This window comes from Chiloscyllium plagiosum, chromosome 10 (assembly GCF_004010195.1).
Source record: "Chiloscyllium plagiosum isolate BGI_BamShark_2017 chromosome 10, ASM401019v2, whole genome shotgun sequence".
Lineage (NCBI taxonomy): Eukaryota > Metazoa > Chordata > Chondrichthyes > Orectolobiformes > Hemiscylliidae > Chiloscyllium > Chiloscyllium plagiosum.
The window spans coordinates 29757962-29785284 of NC_057719.1; the positions used below are offsets into that span (position 1 = coordinate 29757962).

The following is a 27323-nucleotide window of genomic DNA, read 5'->3' on the forward strand; positions in this document are numbered from 1 at the left end:
GTGGCTATGTGGTTATTTGTGGAATCTAAACAAGTTTTGTTTAAAGACTTCATAAAGCTGTAAAGTGATTGAATTTTACCCTTGTCAGTGGAATTTGATTAGATGTTTTTGGATGTAAGTTTGCTCACTGAGCTGGGAGGTTCATTTTCAGATGTGCACTATGATACTAGGCAACATCATCAGTGAGTCTCCAGTGAAGCATTAGTGCTGTGACCCGCTTTTATTAAAAGATGATTAGTAATGGAAAGTGTTCTGCAGCTACAGTGAGAAAGGGGTTGTTTTCAATTTGTCAGTCATATCACAGAATTGTAGTAACTTTATTATTTGAGTTGATTTTAAGGACTTCATAACAATTGGTAGAATTTAATATCCTTCCTAATATCCCACACTAAAATTAGTATAGAAGAGTTCTTAGTGAGGAGCAAGTATTTACGTTATTGGTAAACAATGCAATGCAGCTGGCAAATGTCTGGGAAGGAATAAAACTGTCAGAAGCATTGCAAGATTCCAGAAACTGACGACAGAGGTATCTGGGAAACATCATAAGATTATGGGAGGACCTGGGCTGTCCATAGATTTACTTATCATTGATTGTGTGTTTGCTGGATTGAATGTATAGGGTGATGTCGTTAACAATGACATCCATGTTGCATGTAATTATTGTAACGTGAAAGGTATAAAAATATTGTATTCAGCTGGTGAACACAGTTTCATTGAAATTCTTCCGATCTGAATCATAATTAAGAGGGCAATTGAGCCCTATAGGAAAGCCAGATTTAGGGTGGTCTCTGGTCTCTCCCACGTATGTGGTAGAAGAGCTCTCAATAAAAGTCGCTTTTACTACGGAACACAGAACTCAAGACTCTTCTTTGACATTTCTCCCTCCAACAACTGGCGCTACAAGTAGGGTGATGTACCGGTCTGTAATTGGCTATGTGGACTCTAATTGGGTGAATGTCTTTAATATTACCAACCTTTAGGTAGATGGTAAACCTTGTAGTCGATCCCGGCTGTAAGTTGTAATAGGAAAGGAATTAAAAGGAGAAGGGGGTTGTACTGTGTTCAGTAGACAATTGATAGATCTAGTCCACACAGGGGACGGTTGAGCCCCACAGCAGGATGGGCAAGGCCCAAAGACAGTCCACAGCCGAGACTGTTGAGCTCCATAGCAGGATGGCTAAGGCCTGAGCAGCATCCAAACTGGGAATGTGTTGAGCCCACAGAAGGATGCCTAGGTGGAAAAGTGCACAAAGGGATGCATAAGACGATGGCAGCCAGAAAAGATCTGGAAGGGATCATGTTTAAGAACAAAGGAAAAATAGTATGGGGCCCAGAAGAATTCACTGGTTCAAGTTGAACTAGAACGTAATCAGAAATTGATCATTAAGATAATTGGGAACGGATATGATCTGGATGCCCGATGTCAGAGCAGAAAGCTTGGTGGAAGGGACAAGAAGAAAAAAATAAATATGAGAAAGGGGTAATAACTCCAGCAGCCCTTGTCAGAGATATGACCAATGAGAAACAAGAACAAACAAAAGGTGATGGCTCTTAGACATGAGGGCTTGAAGCCAAAGGGCCAGATGATAGTTACAGTCAGAGAGGCCCCACTCCACTCGGAAGGCGGTAAGGACAATGACATTGCCTGGAATGGGTTAGATGATGACGTATATGTGTATGGACATAGGGAAGACAATCGGTAGGATGACCCACCAGTCTATAAGAAGGCTGCGCCTATGGCACTATTGCGGATCCAAGTGAGAGCTTAGAAAGACCACCGGAGACAACAAATCCATGAGACAGAAACCAAAACCCAACCATTTACTCTTGCTGAACGACAAATGTTGGTGAATGAACTCATAGCTTTAAAGAAAAATGATAATAATGGATCTTATTGGGAGAAATTACATGAATTAGCTGAGGCACACAATCTCACTAATGATATCCTTAAGGTGAAAACGCCCAACACTATATGGCAGAACCTTCCAGCTCCAATGAAACAAGGACCATCTCGGTTCCACTATTTGACAGTTGACCAGTGGCACCAGATGTTCAAAAGTAATTGCATGGACACACTAGATAGGAGACAGGCTAATTGGACTAAAATAACCTTGGTGACTCAAGGACCAAGAAAAATGTAGAGCATTAGGCAGACAGGAAGTTTGAGGCAAAAGGATCGGGGGGGATTCATAAAGGTCGATCGTGATGATGACATGTTTTTGAAGTTTTTTTAAAGATGGCATGGGCCCCCATTTGACTAAAATTATAAATATGGGACGTCCAGTGGGAAATAAATAGGGCCACGAGAGCTGAGGAAACTCAGAAATAACAGTGGTACACAGTTAAAATAGCCACAATGCAGGGAGCAAAAACAGACCTGGAATGTTACAAATGTAGCAGGATAGGGCACAAAGACACGGAATGTAGGCAGAGAGAGGACAAAAGATGTTTAAATTGCTGAAGGCCAGACCACTCTAGGAAGGATTGTTGAGCAAAATGGGGAGATAAGGAAAGATGGGAATCCCGAGACCAAATGTCCCAGAGCCAAAGTTCTCAGGTAGGGACACTGATGACAGTGCTCACATCAGGCTCATATTTGCCCACACATGGGAAGATGGTGTCAGCTCCTGTCATGCAGATCTTGTCAAATGATCTGAAAAGGCTGCTATCCCAATGACAGATAGCAGTCCTTGGCCGGGGGAGTGGGAAAGGGACCCAAGAATATCTATTGACATGCTGTTAGGAGGTCGGCATTGCATGACAGTAATATGTACAGGAGCATCTATATCAATTACCAATACAAATTTGCCTCTCATCCCCTCAACTACTAAAATTAGGGAGTTGGAACTAGATTAAACGAACCTGTCCCAGTGCAGTTTAGGAATGTGACAAATACATTCAGATGTGGGTGTGTGAAAATGAGGAAGGGACCATTCTGGCAGTTGACCTTTTAGAACAATTAGGAGCAATTATTGATATGGGGACTCAAACCACAACATGGCAACCCTCCAGCCAACTCTGGGAAAGGAAAAAAGATGCTCTCATTTTCCATTTTCCAACTGCCTTCTTGGTTGTTAATGGTGTAACACTGCTGAAGACTGCAGACAGCTTCAGTCAGTTGTTTCCCAAATACAGATGATCTATTGGCTTCCAGATAAATAACCCATGGTATAAAATAGAAGGACTGCAGAATGAAAACATTTTAAGCATTTACTTACTGTACTGTACTATATGTGGACATGGTTCATCTGCCTGTAACCAGAAAGACCAACTTCTGCAAGTTAAACCTATTTTCTCACTACTCCAGCTGATAATTACTAGTGATTAGAGGTGAAGTGAAATTTTCTGCTTTGCTCTGTTACAGATTTAACAATCTCCTTTGAATGCTACCAGTTTGGTAACTTCATAAATTGATAAGCATAAACTGCAATCTTACACAGCCAACGGACTCTGCTCCAAATCATAACACACAGCAAAAACAGCAAGACAAATTTAGATCATGAACGTATTAAATCAGACTTATTTCAATTCTTTTTTTTTCCCGGATTGTTTTAATTGCATGACCATTGATATTTACAATGACCTAAATTTGCAATACTCAATAACCAGCTTTCCTTTGCATAAAGAATTCAATGAAATTATTGTAAACCAGTTATAGAAGGAAAACTTCACTTGAACAAACTCCAATATGGTGTCTGTATTACCAAAATCCATCCTTCAAGCAATAACGTTAAAACTACAAATACAAATAAAGAAGTAGTGATGTAAAATATGTACCTTAAAGGAGCATATTTTGTTTCCAGAAAGGTTCAGCCATTCTAACTGAACATTGAAGTCCAAAGAGTTAGCTGAAATTTAAAACATTGTTGCAAGATTACATAAACAATTATTATATTCAAATCTTTAAAGTAACATTTGCCACAAATTAAAAGAGAAAAGGATTCAGTGCAATAACAGAAAACAGGTTTTAACTGTACTTCAAAACGCTTTACGTTCAATAAATTAGACAATAGTAAGATCACAAGCCAGAGGAACAGGAGGTTATTCACCCCTTGAGACTGCTCTGCCATTCAATGAAATCATGGCTGATAATGTAAATCATCAACTTTGCTGCCTTTTCCTTATAACCCTCAATTCTCTTACTGTTTAAAATCTGTCTATCTCAACATTGAATATACTAAATAATCCAACCTCAACAGCCCTCTGAATAAAGAATTCCATAGATTCACTATTCCTCAAGAGAAGAAATTTCTCCTGATCTGTCTTAAATGTGCAATTTCTTATTCTGACATTATGCTGTCTAGATTCTCCAACAAGATGAAGCTCATTTTACATCTACCCAGTCAAGAACCCCAAGAATCTTCTATGTTTCAATAAAGTCACCTCTCATTCTTCTAAATTCCAAAGAACAAAGATCCAACCTACTGAACTTCTTCTTGCAAAATAGTTCCTTTATATGTGTATCAGCCCAGTGAATCTTGTCCAGACTGCTTTCAATGCCAGTATCTCTTTCCTTAGACAAGATACAAAACTGTTTTCCAACTATGGTCTGACTGGTGCCTTTTACAGTGTTGGCAAAATCTCCCTATTTTTCTCATAAGGTGGTAATGGATATCTGAAACAAAGACAGAATACTGGAGAAACTTAACAGGTCTGGTAGCTTCCTTAGAGTGAGAAAAACAGTTAACCTACTCCATTCCTTTTGACATAAAAGGTTAACCATTCCATTAGCCTTTCTCGTTACCCACTGAACTTGGATGCTGCCTTTTTGTGATTTCTGTACGAGGATGTCCAAATCTGTTTTGTAGCTTTCTGCAGTCTTTTTCCATTTAACTATCATCCAGCTCTTCTATTCTTCCTGCCACAGTACATAATCTCACATTTCCCCACATTATATTCCATTTGCGAAGTATTTGCTCACTAACTTTACCCATCTAAATTCCCTGCAGACATTTTGTGTCATCCTCACTACATGCCTTCCCAACTATTTTTGTCATTAACAAACTTGGCTATAAATCATAATGGAATTTAACAGTTATTACAGTTAACAAATGTGTTAGTTGATTTGTACAAAGCAATATCCAACAAACAAACATTAGTTAGTCTGTTTATCACAATGTTGCTTGAGAAAGGAATGTCAGCCAAGACTTAAAATAATCTTCAAATAATATAATGTAATCTCTAATATCAACATTTTCAGAAAAGCATCAGTTTTACAACATACTTTCTGTTGTATTATCCTGGTTTCTACTGAGTTTTTGAACCCAAACCCTTTTTATCAAACTCCAAACCTCAAACTTTTGATTAGGGATAACAGAATTTTCAATAGAGGCAAGTGATCATAGAAATTTCAGTACAGGCACAATCAGTCTTCTAGGGCCAATCTTGACATTATGCCATGTTACAGATTGTTTTTCACAATTTAAAAACTCCTACGAGATTCTATTTTACTTCTCTATTTCAGAGAAAAAAAAGAATCAATTATTAAGTCTTCCATCATAATTGTAATAATTAATTCTTATAATTGGAAGTGAACCAAGAAAGGTCAACAACGTGATCATCATAGAAAACAAAACCAAAAGAAGAAAACATTTATCATTGTCTTACTGCTTAAAATTCTTAGGATTAATAATGAATTATCTAAGTGTATTATCACCCATTATAAGACTATATATTGAAGCTAATAATCAGATCAGTATTTTCCAATTCTATCAGTTTTATCTATTCTCAAATTCAATAATAGAACAGAGCAGACATCACGCAAATTGAACTGCATCTTTTATCAGTTAAGTGAAGTCAAGTGAAGTGAAGTGAATGCATTGGCTTTCTCTACAGGTCAGCCTAATATACAAATCATTTCATTTCACTGTCTGAGTTTAAGGTGGGAAGGGAATAAAAGGCAGAGATTAGAAATAAGAGAAGAGGTATGTCAGGACCATGGTAAGGATTTTAATTTCATTCCACTTGATTTGGTTCAGATTTACTTTTGGAAAGAAATATCAAATACTCCTTTATGTTTTAAAATCATAAAAAGTCTAGAATCACTTAAAATAGATAGTTAACAAATAAGCTAAACACTTGTCATATTGGCCTCCATAAGTAATAACAAAGGTAATAATTATTTTATACTTACAAATCACATCAATTAAATTTCCAGCAAGATTCAGCTCCTTGAGATGTGTCAATGTGTTTAAGCCCTGCAGTAAAAAAGCGGTTACAGTTAAAATGGTATTTATAGTTTCCACTCATATGAAGCTTATTTACCCTCATGTTTCCTTTCTATCTATTTTATCATTGTACTATTGAGATACAAAGACTATCCGTATGGCTTCAGCCACCATCAAACATATCAATATATCATTATAACATCTTAGTTATAATATTGACAACTACAGTATTTTAGTGAATATTTTAAAGAAATGGTAATGCTGCATTCCTTAAAATTAAGTGAATTTTTTATCTCTTCCATGTCAAAAGTATACCAATAAAAATATTGTTCCTTGAGATCTCTTTTCACGGAATTCTGAGGCTTTCAAAGTAGATCATTCTCAAGAATAGAATGTAGGGAAATAGATGATGACATCTTGAAAAATGTCCATATTACAGAGAAGTGCTGGATATTTTGAAACACATAAAAATGGATAAATCCCCAGGACCTGATCAGGTACCAGAGAACTCAGTGGGAAGCTAGAGAAGTGATTGCTGGGCCTCTTGCTGAGAAATTTGTATCATCGATAGTCACAGGTGAGGTGCCAGGAGACTGGAGGTTGGCTAACCTGGTGCCACTGTTTAAGAAGGGTAGTAAGGAAATGCCAGGGAACTATAGACCAGTGAGCTTGACATCAGTGGTGGGCAAGTTGTTGGAGGGAATCCTGAGGGACAGGATGGCAAGAACTGATTAGGGATATTCAACATGTGCGTGGGAAATCATGTCTCACAAACTTGATTGAGTTTTTTGAAGAAGTAACAAAGAGGATTGATGAGGGCAGAGCCCTCATATGGACTTCAGAAAGGCGTACGACAAGGTTCCCCATGAGAGACTGGTTAGCAAGGTTAGATCTCACTGAATACAGGGAAGACTAGCCATTTGGATACAGAACTGGCTCAAAAGGTAGAAGACAGAGGGTGGTGGTGGAGGGTTGTTTTTCAGACTGGAGGCCTGTGACCAGTGGAGTATCACAAGGATCGGTGCTGGGTCCTCTACTTTTTGTCATTTATATAAATGATTTGGATTTTAGCATAGGAGGTTATAGTTAGTAAGTTTGCAGATGATACCAAAATTGGAGGTGTAATGGACAGCAAAGGAGGTTACCTCAGATTACAACAGGATCTTGATCAGATGGGCCAATGGCTGAGAAGTGGCAGATGGAGTTTAATTCAGATACATGTGAGGTGCTGCATTTTGGGAAAGCAAATCTTAGCAGGACTTATACACTTAATGGTCAAGTCCTAGGGAGCATTGCTGAATAAAGAGACCTTGGAGTGCAGGTTCATAGCTCCTTCAAAGTGGAGTCGCAGGTAGATAGGATAGTGAAGGCGGCGTTTGGTATGCTTTCTTTTATTGGTCAGAGTATTGAGTATAGAAGTTGGGAGGTCATGCTGTCACTGTACAGGACATTGGTTAGACCACTGTTGGAATATTGCATGAAATTCTGGTCTCCTTCCTATCGGAAAGATGTTGTGAAACATGAAAGGGTTCAGAAAAGATTTACAAGGATGATGCCAGGGTTGGAGGATTTGAACTATGTGGAGAGGCTGAACAGGCTGGGACTATTTTCCCTGGAGCGTAGGAAGCTGAGGGGTGACCTTATCGAGGTTTACAAAATTATGAAGGGCATGGATAGGATAAATAGATAAAGTCTTTTCCCTGGGGTGTGAGAGTCCAGAACTAGACGGCATGGGTTTAGGGTGTGAGGAGAAAGATAGAAAAGAGACCTAAGGGGTAACCTTTTCATGCAGAGGGTGGTACGTGTATGGAATCAGCTGCCAGAGGAAGTGGTGGAGACTAGTAGAATTGCAACATTTAAAAGGCAGTTGGATGGGTATATGAATAGGAAGGGTTTGGAGGGATATAGGCTGGTTGCTGGCATGTGGGACTAGATTGAGTTGGGATATCTAGTCAGCATGGACAGGTTGGACCAAAGGGTCTGTTTCCGTGCTGTACATCTCCGTGACTCTAATATGTGGTTTTATCAAGGTGCCTCCATTGGTTCCATTCTTAATACTTCTGAGTATGTTCAAAAGACTGCAAAAAATTGGTTCATTTAACAAATGGGAGACTTATTCTATTTTAGAAGAAAGGTCCCTGGACTTCCTGTAAAAAAAATACTTAATGGGAGCTATGTAAACAGCCAGAAGCTTAGAGACTATGGAACTGCTTACACTTGTTTACAGAAAAAGTTTGGAAGAAAGAACAGATGTAGATTATTTTCTAAATGTGGAAAAGCTTCAGAAATATGAAGCATAAAGTGTCTTAGGAGTCCTAGTTCAAGATTCTCTTAAGGTTAACATGCAGGTTCAGTTGGCAGTTAGGAAGGAAAATTCAATGTTAGCATTCATTTCAAGAAGACTAGAATACAAGAGCAAGGATGTACTTCTAAAGCTGTACAAGGCTTTGGTCAGACTGTATTTGGAATGTTGTGAGCAGTTTTGGGCCCCAAATGTGCTCGCCTTGGAGCGAGTCCAGAGGAGGTTAACAAGAATGATTCTGGGAATGGAGGGTTTCAAATATGAGAAGCTGTGGCTGATTCAATACTCACTGGAGTTTCGAAGGATGAGGGCAGAGAATCTGATTGAAACCTAAGAGTATTGAGAGGCTTAGATAGAGTGGACATGCAGAAGATTTTTCCAGTAGTGGGAGAGATTAGGACTCAAGGGCACAGCCTCAAAATGAAGGGATGACCCTTTAGAATTGAGATAAGGAGGAATTTCTTCAGCCAGAAGGTAGTGAATCTGTGGGACTCATTGCTGCAGAAAGTTGTGGAGGGAAAGTCATTAAGACAAAAATAGAGAAGATTCCTGATTAAAAAAGGGATCAAGGATTACAGGGAGAAGGCAGGAGAATGGGGTTGAGAAACATATCAGCCATGACTGATTGTCGGTCCAGATTCAATGGGCTGAATGCCCCAGTTCTCTTTGTATACCTTAGGTTTATGGTTGTCAGACGTTTTGGGGTTTTCTCTGAATATTGCTTGGGAAGTTCATTTGGGGTCCAGTCTGCTAACAGAAACCATCTGCTTCATCCTTTCAAATGTTTTTTTTTGAGTACGCACTTTTACAGTGCAGTGCAGGAGCTGAAAAACTGATGTGTAAAGTCCCTTATAAAAATTTCTGAAAGATTTCTTCTTGATATCCCTTGAACACCCTACTTCCTGTAAGGACTCCATTCTATTCTTCGAGTTTCTCCGTTGCATCTGTCCGAATAATGTCATCTTCCAGATGTGCTTGAGAAATCGACCTTCTCTTCAATGGATGAATCTATCGCTCTCTTTCTCTTCCCTCTACCTTGGATTGGAGCCCACAATGTCCTACTTATTTCCTACACTTCTGCCCTTACCTTCCCGAGTTTAGGGTTTCCCTTGTTCTCCTTTTCTATCCCAATTCATCCTCTGGATTCATAACATCATCTTCTACAATTTCCGGCATCTCCAGCAGGATGCCACAACCAAACACATCTTTCCCTCCCTTCCAATCTTAGTATTTTGCAGGGACTATTACTTTCATGACAATCTGGTAATACAGTCAGAGTGATAGAGATGTACAGCACGGAAACAGACCCTTCGGTCCAACTTATCCAAGCCGACCAGATATCCCAACTAATCCAGCCCCACTTGCCAGCACCCGGCCTATATCCCTATAAACCCTTCCTATTCATATACCCATCCAGATGCCTTTTAAATGTTGCAATTGTACCAGGCTCCACCACTTCCTCTAGCAGCTCATTCCATACACGCACAACCTTAAATCTTTTTTATATCTTTCCACTCTCACCCTAAACCTATGCCCTCTAATTCTGGACTCCCCCACCCCAGAGAAAATACTTTGTCTATTTATCCTATCCCCTGCCCCTCACGATTTTATAAACCTCTACAAGGTCACCCCATAGCCTCCAACACTCCAGTGCAAACAGCCCCAGCCTATTCAACTTCTCCCAAAGCTCAAATCTTCCAACCCTGGCCACATGCTTGTAAATCTTTTCTTTCAAGTTTCACAATGTCCTTCCAACAGGAAGGAGACCAGAATTGCATGCAATTTTCCAAATGTGACCTGTACAGCTACAACCTGACCTCCCAACTCCTATACTCAATACTCTAACTAATAAAGGAAAGCATATCAAACGCCTTCTTCAGGTACTGGGGATTTAGCCACTTTTATGCGTTTCAAGACATCCAGCACTTTCTACTCTGTAATATGGACATTTTTCAAGATATCACCATCTATTTCCCTACATTCTATATCTTCCATGTCCTTCTCCACAGTGAACACTAATACGAAATACTTATTTAGTACCTCCCCCATCTCCTGCGGCTCTACACAAAGGCCACCTTGCTGATCTTTGAGGGGAGTGTGTGGTGATGTAAGAGCACAACAGATCAGGCAGCATCCGAGGTGCAGGACTGTCGAGGTTTCGGGCAAAAGCCCTTCACCAGGAATCTGCAGTCCTCACTTTCGCCTAGTTGATCTTTGAGGGGCCCTATTCTCTCCCTAGTTACTCTTTTATCCTTAATGTATTTGTAAAAACCCTTTGGATATTCCTTAACCTTATTTGCCAAAGCTATCTCATGTCCCATTTTTGCCCTCTTGATTTCCCTCTTAAGTATACTCCTCCTGCCTTTTTACTTTAATGATTTTCTCAATCTACTATGACATATGCTTCCTTCTTTTTCTTAACCAAACCCTCAATTTCTTTAGTCATCCAGCATTCTCTAAACCTACCAGCCTTTCCTTTCACCCTAACAGGGATTATACTGTCTCTGGACTCTCATTACCTCATTTCTGAAGGCTTCCCATTTTCCAGCCGTCCCTTTACCTGCAAAACATCTGCCCCCAATCAGCTTTTGAAAATTCTTGCCTAATACCATCAAAATTGACCTTTCTACAATTTAGAACTTCAGCTTTTAGATCTGGTCTATCCTTTTCCATCACTATTTTAACACTAATAGAATTATGGTCGATGGTCCAAAATGCTCCCCCACTGACACCGCAGTCTGCCTTATTTCCCAAGAGTAGGTCAAGTTTTGCACCCTCTCTAGAAGGTACATCCACATACTGAGTCAGAAAATTTTCTTGTACACACTTAAATTCCTCTCCACCTAAACCCTGAACACTATGGCAGTCCCAGTCTATGTTTGGAAAGTTAAAATCTCCTATCACAATCACACTATTATTCTCCAAGTAACTGAAATCTCCTTACAAATTTGTTTCTCAATTTCCCACTGACTATTAGGGGGGTCTATAATATAACTCCAATAAGGTGATCATCCATTTCTTATTTCTCAATTCCACCCAAATAACTTTCCTGGACATACTTACGGGAATAACCTCCCCAATACAGCTGTAACGCTATCCCTTATCAAAAATGCCACTCTTGCCACTCCTCTATAAGTCATAATACCTTTTCACCTCCCCTTAAACTCATGCCTCCTTCATGAAGGGATGCAAGAAAATTGGAGGATGGACATCATGTGGTCAATCTCTGAAGCGGTGGAATTCAGTGAAGTCTTAGAGGCTGTAAAGTCCCTAAGCAGAGGATGAATTGTTATAGTCTGAGCTTATGCTGTGCTTCGTTGTAATGTTCCAGTAGGACCAGGACCACTTATTCTCTTATGGTATCTTAAGAAGAATTCCAAAGAGGTGTAACACTTCCTTAGCTGTCTCCTCATCGTTCAAGGATCCAAAAGTAACCTCAAGGTGCAGGAGCATTTTACTTGTACCTTTTCAAGTTAGTCTACCATATTCTCTGCTCACAAATTTAAACCAGCTATCTAAATATTCTGTCAACAAGAGCAGGTCAGAGGCTGGCAGAATAACTCAGCTCTAGGCTGCCCAGAGCCTGTCCACTATCTACAAAATAGAAGTCGGAGGTGTGATGGAATACTCTCCTCTTTCCTGAATAAATGCAGCACCAATTACATTCTAGAACCTTGACATCATCCTGAAAACACAGACGACATGACTCACACTCCATCAAACACATCAAAATTCACATCCTCAACCAGGACGGCCAAGTGGCTGTGATGCATTTCATCTACAATATATGTACCATCTACAAAATGCACTGCAAAAAAAAAAACCAAGGATCTTTAAACAGAATCTTCCAAATTGCGATAACAACCATCTTGGAAGAAAGAAAGCAGCACTTCTATGAGGACACTACAACCTACAAATTCCCCTCCAAGCCACATACTATCCTGATTTTGAACAATATCACTGGATCAAAATCCTACAAATTCCTCTACAACAGCACTATTGTTGCATCTACACTGCATGAACTTCAGTACTCAAGAAGGCAGCTCATCACCACCTTCTCAAGAGCAAATAGGGGCAATAAATCTTAGCTTAACCAGCTACTCCAACATAGAACATAGAACAATATAGCATGGGAACAGGCCCTTATGGCCACCATTTCTGTGCCAACCATGAAGCCATTCTAAACTAATATCATCTGCCTGCACATGGTCCATATCTCGCTAATCCTTGCCTGATTATGTGTCTGTCTAAATATCTCTGTGCAAGCATATGCAGCATACCATCCAGATAATGCCTGTAGTTTGGCAATAGCCATGATACTTTAATTGTGTTAATCCATTGTACCATTGCTATTTGAGCCACAAGAAACTGGAGAAGGCCAATGGAAAGCAAGGGCTAGTCCCTCATCACCAATTTTGGAACACATCTCACACAGATTGAGGGCAGCATGGTATGTGCAATGATGCCAAACAGACCACTGGGATGTTTAAGCAATGTAAGCCTCCTGAAACGCATTGAAGGAACCCCGGAGGGAGGGAAGAAGTGAGTCCTTGACTCTCGTGGTCTGCTGCATCTTGCAGAAACAAACAATGACAGCACAATTCTTGTCATAAGGTTTACAATGAGAAACGGAAAAGGTGGAGAAGGAGGAAGAGAGGCTGCTGGTGGAAGGGAGAATGCAATAAATACACTGCCTTTCTGGCCAAAGTATTCATGATCAGATCATGACAACAGGGAATGCAATCTCATTCCCCATTATACAACCATTCCATACTTTTCAAAGAATGCTGAAGTAAAAGTCACCATAGAACAAATTTACCGAAACAGCTCAATCAATTAAACCACCCAATATACCAAACAAAAGTTAACTACTATATTAGCCTTCTGCCTCGATTGCACAACCAGTCAGTTTTTTAGATTAGATTTTTAGATTAGATTAATTCTCTGAAGTGAATATTTGAGGCCAAGCTAGATTGATGCCCTTGCCTAACAAGAATTTAAAGTTCAACGGTAGATTGGAAAACTGAACTCCAAATTTAACAGATTAGCCATGACCCTATTGAATGGCAGCATATGCTCAAAGGGTTGGATGGCCTACTTTTGTTCCTAATTTGTATTCATACTCATCTTTCATTAGTCTTCACATGTTCTTGTGCTTCTGTGCAGTGTCACCTCAGTATGAGGCAAGATGGATAAAGAGCACCAGTTGAGATGGGGTATTTAGATTTTCAAAAGACATTCAAAAAGTTTATTTCACAATATAAAGGTTCATGTATTGGGGATGATACATTAATAAGAGTAAAGGAGTAGCTAACTGAAAGGAAACAAAAGATGGGCTAAGTGTGTCAATTTCGGGTTGGTAAATGTTAACTAGTGTAGTGTCAACCAAATTGGTTGTGGACCTCAATTATTTATTGCCTCCATTAAATTTTCTTATTCATGCACAGGATGTAGGTGTCACTGACTCGGTCCATCATTGTCCATCCTTAATTACCCTGAGGGTAGTTGAGAGTCAACCACATTGCTAAGGGTTTGGAGTCATATGCAAGTCAGACTAGATGAGGATATCAGATTTTCTTCCCTTAGGACATTAGTGAGCTGGATGGGTTTTTCTGACAATTGACAATGGCTTCATGGTCATCAGTAGATTCTTAATTTCACATATTTTTTACTGAATTCAAATTCCAACATCTTGCATGGTGGGATTCGAACCCCAGAATGTTAGCTGAGTTTCTTGATTAACAACCTAGTAATAATACCATTAGGCCATTGCCTCCCCTATTAATGACTTTGATAAAAGGACAGGGTGTAATTGCATCCAAATTTGCCGATGATACAAAAATAGGTGGGAAAGTAAATCATGAGAATACATCTGCAAGGGACATAGGAATAAATGAGTAGTGAAATAATTTAAAGTGATAATGTGAAGCTTTTCATTTTGGCTGAAAGAACAGAAAAGCAGAATGTTATTTAACAGGAGAATACAGAATACAGCAGTACTGAGAGATTTTAGTATCCTTGAACACAAATTGTTAAAAAGTCAGCATGCAGGTAAGTAATTAGAAAGGCAAATAGCATGTTGGTCTTTATTACAAAGGGGACAGAATCTAAGAGGGAAGAAGTCTTGTTGTAGCTTTAAAGCACAGTGTTGAGATAGCACCTGGGGAACTGTGTATAACTTTCACCTCCTTGAATAGGAATATACTTGATTTATAAATAATTCACAGAAGATCCTACATCAATTTCTGGGTTGAAGGGGGTCATCTTATGAGGGACGGCTGAATTAGTTGGACCTTTACTCACTGGATTTCAAAAGAACAAGAGGTAATCATGTGTAAACAGATTCTGAAGGGGTTTGATAGTGTAAATGCTGAAGCCCTGATGATGGGTTATGCCCAAAACAAGAGTCCTTTGCTCCTCAGATGCTGCCTGACCTGCTGTGCCTTTTCCAGCGCCACACTTTATCGACACTAACTCTTCAGCATCTGTCGTCCTATCTCCTAAATGCTGAAGGGATGTTTTCTGTTGTTGCAGAATACACAACATAGGCGAACACTTTAAGCATAAGGTGTCATTCACTTAAGATGGCGAATAGGAGGAATTTCTTTTCAGAGGTTATTAATCACTAGAATTCTCTTCACCAGGGAACAATGGATGCTGGGTAATTTAATATATCCATGTTGCACAGATCTTTAACGGACTGGAGCGTCAAGGATATTAGGGTGGTCCTCAATCAAGTCAGCCATGATCTTATTGAATGGTAGAGAATATTATAGGAGGCAAATGGCCTAATCCTACTTCAAATAATTTTGGAGTAATGTACTTGAAACTTCCAAACTCATTCAGGAAATAGTAACTTTCAGATACATCATATCCAGAATGTAGAATGCTATTGCAAGGTTTTTCACGGGGGCAAAACCAAAGGAGGGATGGTTAAGACACCTGGTCAAAAATAAACATTTTTAACTTGTTTTGAACACACTTACTTCTATCACTTTAATTTTATTATTGTTCAACCAAAGGATCTCCAACTTCTTCAGATTTTCCAGATTTTTAATCTTTGTAATTCGATTGTAATACAAGTAGAGTCTTCGAAGATTTGTACAATAGTTTAATCCGTTAATATCCTAGAAAAATAATTCAAAGGTTTTTTGGAACAAATATGATGCTCTAATTGTACTGGTCTCTTATTGCACTACAATAAAGAACACATAACTTTAGAACCTTCAGGTGATCGTCTCAATGGACCGAACAGCCTCCTTTTGCATCTCAACAATTTTGATCTTGCAATTCAATACTTTAGCAACATTTAAAGTAACACATCATGGAGAAGAACTTGTATTTATCTTACACTACCCTACATATCTCAATAACTCTACAGAACATTTCAAAATCATAAATTATTCAAAAAAAATTTAAACACCAAGCAACTTCTACAGATGCCTGTTGGTGGCAGTATTGAGCTGTTACAAACTATACTCAAGACAAAACTAGCAGCATCTTAATGGTATGCAGACTGATTTCAACAAGTTACTTTAAAAGGGGTTATATAATTGCCATAAAATGTTCCAAGGCAATTCAGAAGTATTATTAAAAGGAATTAAGTTTCTGAAACTGTGAAATAGGCAAAATCCGTAGGTTTTGCTGAGCATCTGAAGAGAAAAATAAGTGAGGTAGAAAGGCTTACAGAAAGAATTCCAGTTTACAAATTTTACAATTAGAGGGTTGGTCATGAAGGGCGGAGTGATTAAAGCAAAGGTTTGGCAACAAGCTAGAATTAGAGGAAAACAAAGAAGTGGAAGGTTGGAGAGCAGCAAGAGATTATAAAAGGATTTCAACATAAGGATGAGAATTTTAACATCCAGATAGTACTTAAATTGGGAGCCAATGTCAATCTGTGAGCCCAAGCGCAACAAGGTAATCAAGTCTTTGGATGATATTAGAACAGTTTTAGGGATTAAGAGCAAAAGAGTGGCAAGGAAAATGTTATAATAGCCAAGGCTATAGGTTTAAAAGAAAATGTGAGGGACTTACCTCGGGAATCGGGCCTCCATTTTGCCAGAGCGGCGGGGGGAGAAGGAGTGGTGAAGCGAGGGCTGCCAGGGTGAGTTTTCCTGCATTAAAAGGAACTTATCTCGGAAGTCGGGCTTCCATTTGCCAAGAGGTGCGAGGGAAGAGCGAAGGACTTCTGGGAAGTCATATATTGGTTGAGTTACCCGAAACACTACTCGGGTAGCGTCTCCCACCATCCTCCTCCTCTAACCAGAAAAAAAGGATCTGTGCGCCAGCTTGGTAAGGTAACAAGTTTATTTTTTTATTCCTTATTTTTTAAACAGTCTCTTTGGGAATTTAGAATAGTGAGAATGGAGGTTAGGGCAGTTGAATGTTCCTCCTGCAGAATGTGGGAGGTAAGGGTCACCACTAGTGTCAATGCTGACTACACCTGTGGGAAGTGCACCCAACTCCAGCTCTTCGAAAACTGCTTTAGGGAACTGGAGCTGGAGCTGGATGAACTTTAGATCATTCGGGAGGCAGAGGGGGTTATTGAGAGGAGTTTCAGGAGGTAGTCGCTCCTAAGGTACAAGAAAAAGGCAGGGATCCCCTGTGGCCATTCCCCTCAACAATAAGTATACCGTTTTGGATACTGTTGCGGGGGGGGGGGAAACAACTTACCAGGGAAAAGCAGTGGGGTACAGGGTTCTGGCACAGAGTCTGTCCCTGTTGCTCAGAAGGGAAAGGGGAAGAGGAGCACAGCAGCAGTCACTGGGGACTCCTTAGTTAGGAGGACAGATAGGAGGTTCTGTGGGGACAAGAGAGACTCACGGTTGGTATGTTGCCTCCCAGGAGCCAGGGTTCGTGATGTCTCTGATCGTGTTTTTGGGCTCCTTAAGGGGGAGGGGGAGCAGCCCCAAATCGTGGTCCACATTGGCACCAACGACGTACGTAGGAAGAGAGATGGGGATTTAAGGCAGAAATTCAGGCAGCTAGAATGGAAGCTTAGAGCTAGGACAGACAGAGTTGTTGTCTCTGGTTTGTTGCCCGTGCCACGTGCTAGTGAGGCAAGGAATAGGATGAGAGAGGAGTTGAACACATGGCTACAGGGATGGTGCAGGAGGGAGGGTTTTGGATTCTTGGATAATTGGGGCTCTTTCTGGGGTAGGTTGGACCTCTACAAACAAGCAGGATGGTCTTCATCTGAACCAGAGGGGTACCAATATCCTGGGGGGGAAATTCGCTAAGGCTATTGGGGTGGGTTTAAACTAATCCAGCAGGGGGATGGGAATCAAAATTGTAGTTCAAGTATAGAAAATGTTGAGAGTAGGGAGATCCAAAATCAAGTTTCAGGGACGCAAGATGGCACTGGCAAGCAAGAAGTTGGTTTGAAGTGTGTCTACTTCAACACCAGGAGCATCTGGAATAAGGTGGGTGAACTTGCAGCATGGGTAGGTACCTGGGACTTCGATGTTGTGGCCATTTTGGAGACATGGTTAGAGCAGGGACAGAAATGGTTATTGCAGGTTCCAAGATTTAGATGTTTCAGTAAGAACAGAGAAGATGGTAAAAAAGCGGGAGGTGTGGCATTGTTGGTCAAGGACAGTATTTCAGTTGCAGAAAGGATATTTGGGGACTCGTCAACTGAGGTAGTATGGGCTGAAGTTAGAAACAGGAAAGGAGGTCACCCTGTTGGCAGTTTTCTATAGGCCTCTGAATAATTCCAGAGATGTAGAGGAAAGGATAGCAAAGATGATTTTCGATAGGAGTGAGAGAGACAGGGTAGCCGTCATGGGGGACTTCAACTTTCCAAATATTGACTGGGAACACTATAGTACGAGTACTATAGATGGGTCAGTTTCTGTCCAGTGTGTGCAGGAGTGTATGTAGACAGGCCAACAAGGGGCGAAGCTACATTAGATTTGGTACTGGGTAATGAGCCCGGCCAGGTGTTAGACTTGGAGGTAGGTGAGCACTTTGGTGATAGCGGTCACAATTCTGCTATGTTTACTTTAGTGATAGAAAGGGATAGGTGTATACCACTGGGCAAGTGTTACAGCTGGGGGAAAGGCAATTACAATGCGATTAGGCAAGATTTAGGAAGCATAGGATGGGGAAGGAAACTGCAGGGGATAGGCACATTAGAAATGTGGAGCTTATTCACAGAAAAGCTACTGTGTGTCCCTAGATAAGTATGTACCTGTCAGGCAGGGAGGAAGCTGTAGAACATGGGAGCCATGGTTTACGAAGGAAGTGGAATCTCTGGTCAAGAGGAAGAAGGCGGCTTATGTTAGAATGAAATGTGAAGGCTCAGTTAGGGCGCTTGATGGTTACAAGGTAGCCAGGAAAGACCTAAAGAGAGAGCTCAGAAAAGCCAGGAGGAGACATGAGAAGTTGTTGGCAGATAGGATCAGGGTAAACCCTAAGGCTTTCTATAGGTACATAGAACATAGAACATAGAAAAATACAGTGCAGTACAGGCCCTTTGGCCCTCGATGTTGCGCCGATCCAAGCCCACCTAACCTACACTAGCCCACTATCCTCCATATGCCTATCCACTGACGTTTAAATGCCAATAAAGAGGGAGAGTCCACCAGTATTTAAGGAATAAAAGCATGATGAGAGTAAGATTAGGGCCAATCAAGGATAGTAGTGGGAAGTTGTGTGTGGAGTCAGAGGAGATAGGGGAAGCACTAAATGAATATTTTTCGACAGTATTCACTCTAGAAAACGACAATGTTGTCGAGGAAAATACGGAGATACAGGCTACTAGACTAGGTGTGATTGAGGTTCTCAAGGAAGAGGTATTAGAAATCCTGTAGAGTGTGAAAATAGGTAAGTCCCCTGGGCTGGATGGGATTTATCCGAGGATTCTCTGGGAAGCCAGGGAGGAGATTGCCGAGCCTTTGGCATTGATCTTTAAATCGTCATTGTCTACAGGAATAGTGCCAGAAGACTGGAGGATAGCAAAAGTGGTTTCCCTGTTCAAGAAGGGGAATAGAGACAATCCTGGTAATTATAGACCAGTGAGCCTTACTTCAGTTGTTGTAAAAAGTGTTGGAAAAGGTTATAAGAGATAGGATTTATCATCATCTAGAAAAGAATAATTTGATTAGAGATAGTCAGCACGGTTTTGTGAAGGGTAGGTCATGCCTCACAAACCTTATTGAGTTCTTTGAGAAGGTGACCAAAGAAATGAGAGTAAACCAGTTGATGTGGTGTATATGGATTTCAGCAAGGCGTTCGATAAGGTTCCCCACAGTAAGCTATTGTACAAAATGCGGAGGAATGGGATTGTGGGAGATATAGCAGTTTGGATCAGTAATTGACTTGCTGAAAGAAGACAGAGGGTGGTGGTTGATGGGAAATGTTCATCCTGGAGCCCAGTTACCAGTGGTGTACGCAAAGGTCGGTGTTGGGTCCACTGCTGTTCGTCATTTTTATAAACGATCTGGATGAGGGCGTAGAAGGCTGGGTTAGTAAATTTGCAGACGACACTAAGGTCGGTGGAGTTGTGGATAGTGACGAAGGATGTTGTAGGTTACAGAGAGACATAGATAAGCTGCAGAGCTGGGCTGAGAGGTGGCAAATGGAGTTTAATGCGGAGGTGATTCACTTTGGTCGGAATGCAAAGTACTGGGCTAATGATAAGATTCTTGGTAGTGTAGATGAGCAGAGAGATCTCGGTGTCCAGGTACATAGATCCTTGAAAGTTGCCACCCAGATTGACAGGATTGTTAAGAAGGCATAGTGTTTTAGCTTTTATTAATAGAGGAATCAAGTTCCGGAACCATGAGGTTATGCTACAGTGACCACACTTGGAGTATTGTGTACAGTTCTGGTCACCCCATTATAAGGAGCATGTGAAAGCTTTGGAAAGGGTGCAGAAGAGATTTACTAGGATGTTGCCTGGTATAGAGGGAAGGTCTTACGAGGAAAGGCCAAGGGATCTGAGGCTGTTTTCATGAGAGAGAAGACGGTTGAGAGGTGACTTAATAGAAACATACAAGAAAGTCAGAAGGTTAGATAGGGTGGACAGGGAGAGCCTTTTACCAAGAATGGTGATGGCGAGCACGATTGCTTTAAATTGAGGTGTGATAGATATAGGACAGATGTCAGAGGTAGTTTCTTTACTCAGAGAGTAGTAAGGGTATTGAATGCTTTGCCTGCAACGATAGTAGATTCACCAACTTTAAGTACATTTAAGTCGTCATTGGACAAGTACATGGAATAGTATAGGTTAGATGGGCTTCAGATTGGTATGACAGGTTGGCGCAACATCAAGGGCCGAAGGGCCTGTACTGCGCTGTAATGTTGTATGTTCTATGTGAATGACGGTTTTAGCACAGTCAAATTGAGGTAGAGTTAAAATCAGGCCTCCAGATTACAGAGGTGGTAGTAAGCGATCTTACTGATCAGCTAGAAATATGATTAGGATATGTGATCAGACACACCACTCATAGACTAAATCATTAGCATGGTTTTTCTTAGCACACACTAACAGATCAGCTGAGTATCAAACATTTTATGTTTTATTTCAAATTTCCAGTGTCTGCAGTAAATCATTTTATAGCTCAGAAGGAGAGGGGAGATGATGAGGGTATCAGTGAAAGTGTCTTTGATACTCTATATCTTTCCTGTGATTTTAGAAATGTAAGGTTCATAATTATTCAAAGTAAAGTAATTGGCAATATCTTGGGATTGCAATAAGATTAAACAATAATGCACCAAAATTATGATGTTATTTTCTCCAAAGCAAATTGTAGGTTCTGAAAACATTGCAGTCTGTAATTTTATTAAATCTTTGGTTATTTACATAAAAATGTAATTTACTGATATTGTACTACATTACAATCAATATAATTTCAAATCTAAAGAAAATTCAGTATTTTATTAGGAGTATTTGACATGCCTTGAACAAAATAAACTATTCAGAAAAGCATCATACTCAAGAGTATTCATTTTTACTTCTCCCAAAATACATAACTCACCGTTATATGGCACTCAACAATCCACAGTTGAGTAAGCAGAGGACATGCTTCCAAACCTTCAATTTTTGTGATATTTTGCTTCACTAATGTAAGAACAACTAAATTTGGAAAGTATAGCAGTCCCACCATTTGTGGATATCCAGAGAAGAACATTTCCAGTTCAGTGACTGATGGTCCTTCCTGAGCAATCTTCTCATATGACAATCCATTGCACATACACTGACAAAACATTTTAAAAAATGAATTAGAAGTGAGATTTAATTTCTAGCTTTATTAGATCTCCATACTTCCATAGTCCCAGATTTACATTCATAACAGCAGGAGTTAAATTAAAAACTCCAGTTTTGACTTAGAAGTAAACTTTTTAAACCACCAAAGCCGATCTATTTTGGGTGAGCAAATATTTTGACGATTTTTAATGTAACACTGAGTTAGAGATGAAGTCTAACAGGACAGACCATCATGGAATCTAGGGTCTATATTTTTGTTGTTTCTCTCAAACATAATAACATCAAAGAGAACTTAATTCTTCAATCAGCATTTAATTCAGAATTGCCAACAATGAATGGAGATATTGCGAAAGGTTTCACCATGCGATAATTAAAATCATAGAATCCTGACAGAAAAGAAGCTATTCCGCCCATTGAATCTTGACTAATCCCCAGGGGACATCCTACCCAGATGTACCCTATCCCTGTAACCCCTCAATTCTGATTAAGTGACATCTGCCATATTATTCTTGGTACCCTGTACAGGTTGGGCTCTCAGTGGGCGGCACGGTGGCACAGTGGTTAGCACTGCTGCCTCACAGCGCCGGAGACCCAGGTTCAATTCCCGCCTCAGGTGACTGACTGTTTGGAGTTTGCACGTTCTCCCCGTGTCTGCGTGGGTTTCCTCCTGGTGCTCCGGTTTCCTCCCACAGTCCAAAGATGTGCAGGTCAGGTGAATTGGCCATGCTAAATTGCCCGTAGTGTTAGGTAAGGGGTAAATGTAGGGGTATGGGTGGGTTGCGCTTCGGCGGGTCGGTGTGGACTTGTTGGGCCGAAGGGCCTGTTTCCACACTGTAATGTAATCTAATCTAAATCTAAATCAGTAGTTGAGTATTCTTTACTCCGGTTAACCGCACCTGTTGTTGTGCAGCCAACTGAGAAAAACATGACCAAATAGGTGAAGGAGGGAAATGGAGGAAGGGGGCACAAAAAAAACTTAAAAGTGGAGGAGCAATGCATAGAGGGAAGTAGTATAGGGAAATCTGCTTGATTAAGTTGCAGTTTCAATAAGTTTCAGTTCCTTAATCAAATTAAAATTATTTAAGTGAGGAATTAAGTTATATTCTGTTCAACGGTAGTCAATGTAGGAAACTTATGCAATACATTACTTACTCAACCTCACTTGGGGATGTAGAGGTACTGTTACCACTTAGTTCTATATCACTGAACTTTCATTTTTTCAAGATTGAACAAACAAGTTCACAACATACCTAGTATTTTATGCTAATTGTGATTATGCACCTTTATTTTGTTGATAATGGCTTTGTGTTATTTCTGTATTAGTTTTACATTATATAGTTTTAATGTCATGTACAAATTTAGAATTTAAACATTTATGAAAAAGCTAACTCTTCCCATCATCATTAGCTGCCCATAAAAGCCATTCTCCACCAGATGACCTTTAAAAACAAATGGCCATTGATAAAGGTATTTGGTGTAATTAGAAACTCTCATCAATTTAACAAAATTGAGGCAATGAACTCAGAGTATCAATTGCAGAACATGGCAGAGATGGCTTCATGAATAATTGACATCTTAGGAACCAATTCGAAGACAGTAGGAACTGATGACACTTGGATAGCTATTGTATGTAAAGAAATCAGTTAGTGGTTAAGCAGACATCATTTAGGCAGACATCATTTAGCAGTCAAGACTGATCATGAATTGTTCACGTCAGTTAGAATTCAGGGTGTCTCTAATCATGCACAGGGCGCAGTAGCACAATAAGGGTAAATAAGACCTGGTTTAATGGTTTGTGTTGCAAAGAGAAAAATCGAAAACAGGCCAACTTCAGTCATAGAGATGTACAGCACAGAAACAGACCCTTCGGTCCAACTCATCCATGCCGACCAGATATCCCAATCCAATCTAGTCCCACATGCCAGTACCTGGCCCACATCCCTCCAAACCCTTCCTATTCACCCTTCCGGATGCCTTTTAAATGTTGCAATTGTACTAGTCTCCACCGCTTCATCTGGCAGCTCATTCCATACACGTGAAAAGGTTGTCCCTTGGTCTCTTTTGTACCTTTCCCCTCTCACCCTAAACCTATGCCCTCTAGCTCTAGACTCCCCCACCCCAGGGAAAAGACTTTGTCTATTTATCCTATCCATGGCCCTCATAATTTTATAAACCTCTATACGGTCACCCCTCAGCCTCTCCCTATAGCTCAAATCCTCCAACCCTGGCAACATCCTTCTAAATCTTTTATGAACCCTTTCAGGTTTCACAACATCTTTTCATTAGAAAGAATCAAGCAAGTGACACCGTCTAGTTAACCAGTATCACAAACTTGTATCACAGCCCAAATAGACTGCAAACCATTGATTTTATTAAGTATCAATTCTTTTGTACATTTTTGATAAACTTAAATTCTCTTGTAAAAACATATTTTACCTGGAAAGAGGCTTATAACCAAGTGCACCTTTAGACAGGCTGTCTAAATGGAGTCTATTGACTGTAACTGACTTAAGATATACAATTAAAGTTAAGTGAATGTTAAGGTCTTACACAAGAGCTGAGGAACAGTCAGACGTTTCTGCGGCCAGCAGCAAAAAATCAGAATGGTGTGTTGCTTCCCAGGTGCCCAGGTCAAGGATGTCTCAGAGAGGGTGCAGAATGTTCTTAAGGGGGGAGAGGGACCAGCAGGAGGTCATTGTAAACATTGGAACCAATGACATAAGAAGGGAAAAGGATGAGATTCTGAAGGGAGAATATACAGAGTTAGGTAGGAATTTAGAAAGGAGATCCAGTGCTGTGAGGGTAGGAATAGAAAAATAGAGCAGATGAATGCAAGGCTGAGGTGCTGGTGTATGGGAGAAGGATTCACATTTTTGTATCATTGGAATCTCTTCTGGGGTCAAAGTAACCTGTACAAGGACGGATTGCACCTGAATTGGAAGGGGACTAATGAACTGGCAGGGAGATTTGCTAGAGCTGCCTGGTGAATTTAAACTAGTAAGGGCTGTAGGGGACCCAGGGAGATAGTGAGAAAAGAGATCAATCGGAGACTGGTGCAATTGAGAACAGAAGCAAGTCAAACAGTCAGGGCAGGCAGGGACAAAGCAGAGAACAAGGTAGGACTGATAAATTGTTGCATTTATTTCAATGCAAGAGGCCTAACAGGTAAGGCAGATGAACTCAGGGCATGGTTAGGAACACAGGACTGGGATATCATAGCAGTTACAGAAACGTGGCTCAGGGATGGACAGGACTGGCAGTTTAACATTCCAGGATATAAATGCTACAGGAAGGACAGAAAGGAAGGCAAGAAAGAAAGGAAGAGTTGTGTTTGTGATAAGGGAGAGCATTACAGTTGTACTGAGGGAGCATATTCCTGGAAATCATCCAGGGAAGTTATTTGGGTGGAACTGAGAAATAAGAAAGGGATGATCACCTTATGGGATTGTATTATAAACCCCCTAATAGTCAGAGGGAAATTGAGAAACAGATTCGTAAGGAGGTCGCAGTTATCTGTAAAAATAATAGGGTGGTTATGGTAGCAGATTTTAACTTTCCAAACATAGACTGGGACTGCCATGTGTTAAGGGTTTAGATGGAGAGGAATTTGTTAAGCGTGTACAAGAAAAATTTCTGATTCAAAATATGGATGTACTGACTAAAGGAGGTACAAAACCGGACCTCCCTCTTGGAAAATAAGGCAGGGCAGGTGACTGAGGTGTCAGTGGGAGAGCACTTTGGGGTCAGCGACCATAATTCTACTAGTTTTAAAATAGTGATGGAAAAGGATAGACTGGATCTAAAAGTTGAAGTTCTAAATTGGAGGAATGCTTATTTTGACGGTATTAGGCAAGAACTTTCAAAAGCTGACTGTGGGCAGATGTTCGCAGGTAAAGGGACGGCTAGAAAATGGGAAACCTTCAGAAATGAGATAACCAGAGTCCAGATACAGTATATTCCTGTTAGGGTGAAAGGAAAGGCTAGTAGGTGTAGGGAATGCTGGATGAAGGGCTTTTGCCCGGAACGTCGACTTTCCTGCTCCTCGGAGGCTGCCTGACCGGCTGTGTTTTTCCAGCACCACTCTAATCTAGAGTCTGATTTCCAGCATCTGCAGTCCTCACTTTTGTCTAAAGAAAGTGAAGGTTTGGTTAAGAAAAATAAGGAAGCATATGTCAGGTATAGACAATATAGATCGAATCAATTGTTAGAAGAGTACAAAGGCAGGAGGAGTATACGCAAGTGGGAAAACAGGAGGATAAAAAGGGGACATGAGATAGCTTTGGCAAATAGAGTTAAGGAAAATCTAAAGGGCTTTTACAATAACATTAAGGACAAAAGGGTAACTAGGGAGAGAATAGGACTTCTCAAAAAATCAGACAGCCTTAGTATGAGGCCGCAGGATATAGGGGAGATACTAAACAAATATTTTGCATCAGTGTTTACTGTGGAAAAGGACATGGAAGATATAGAATGTAGGGAAATAAATGGTGAAATCTTGAAAAATGTTCATATTACAGAGGAGAAAGTCCACTTTTGGATTAGGCCACTTTTGGAATATTGCGTGCAATTCTGATCTTCCTGTCGGAAGGACGTTGTGAAACTTGGAAGGGTTCAGAAAAGATTTACAAGGATGTTACCAAGATTAGGTTGAATAGGTTGGGGCTGTTTTCCCTGGAGCGTAGGAGGCTGAGGGCCAAGACCTTATAGAGGTTTATAAAATCATGAGGGGCATGGATAGGATAAACAGGAAAAGTCTGTTCCCTGGGTTGGGGGAGTTCAGAACTAGAGGGCATAGGTTTAAGGTGAGAGGGAAAATATATAAAAGAGACCCAAGGGTCAACTTTTTCACACAGAGGGTGGTATGTGTATGGAATGAGCTGCCAGAGGAAGTGGTGGAGGCTAGTACAATTGCAACATTTAAAAGGCATCTGGATGGCTATATGAATAGGAATGGTTTGAAGGGATATAGGTCAGGTGCTGGCAGGTGGGACTAGATTCGGCTGGAATATCTGGTCGGCATGGACGAGTTGGACTGAAGATTCTGTTTCTGTGCTGCACATTTCTATGGCTCTAAGTAACTAAAAACAATTCACTGAAATGACATCAAAAACTATTAATAATACTGGAAATACAGATTCTCAGAATTATCTTGCAGAAAGAGGTTATTCAGCTCATTGTTCTTGCGTTGCCTCTTCCAACACACCTAGTGCCAATCCCCTGCTTTTCTCCTTGCAGACTATTTCTATCCAAATAATCAGAATAAAGGTGACACCCTAGGTCAGACATTCCATTTTCTGATCAACATTACGTATTACAGGAAAACCGATGTTTCGGGCAAAAACCCTTCATCAGGAATGGAGGCAGGGAGCCTCCAGGGTGGAGAGATAAATGGGGGGGTGGGGCTGGGGAGAAGGTAGCAAAGAGTACAAGAGGTGAAGGGGGGTGGGGATGGAGGTAATAGGTCAGAGAGGAGGATGGAGTGGATAGGTGGGAAGGGAGATTGGCAGGTAGGACAGGTCATGAAGACAGTGCTGGGCTGGAAGTTTGGAACTGGGGTAAGGTGGGGGGAGGGGAAATGAGGAAACTGGTGACATCCACATTGATGCCCTGGGGTTGAAGTGTTCCGAGGCGGAAGATGAGG

The 27323-nt window shown here is 40.6% G+C and overlaps 1 protein-coding gene across 1 annotated transcript in view; it reads right to left on the reverse strand.

The window, feature by feature from the left end:
* The window catches only part of lrrc9 (leucine rich repeat containing 9), a 235868-nt gene that overhangs the window by 194488 nt on the left and 14057 nt on the right, over positions 1–27323 (reverse strand). The window contains exons 4-7 of the mRNA XM_043697264.1: positions 21453–21671; positions 15456–15596; positions 6134–6197; positions 3778–3848 (exon numbers count right to left, since the gene is read on the reverse strand). Of these exons, the coding sequence (XP_043553199.1) occupies positions 3778–3848; positions 6134–6197; positions 15456–15596; positions 21453–21671 (495 nt within the window). The remainder of the gene's footprint in view (positions 1–3777; positions 3849–6133; positions 6198–15455; positions 15597–21452; positions 21672–27323) is intronic.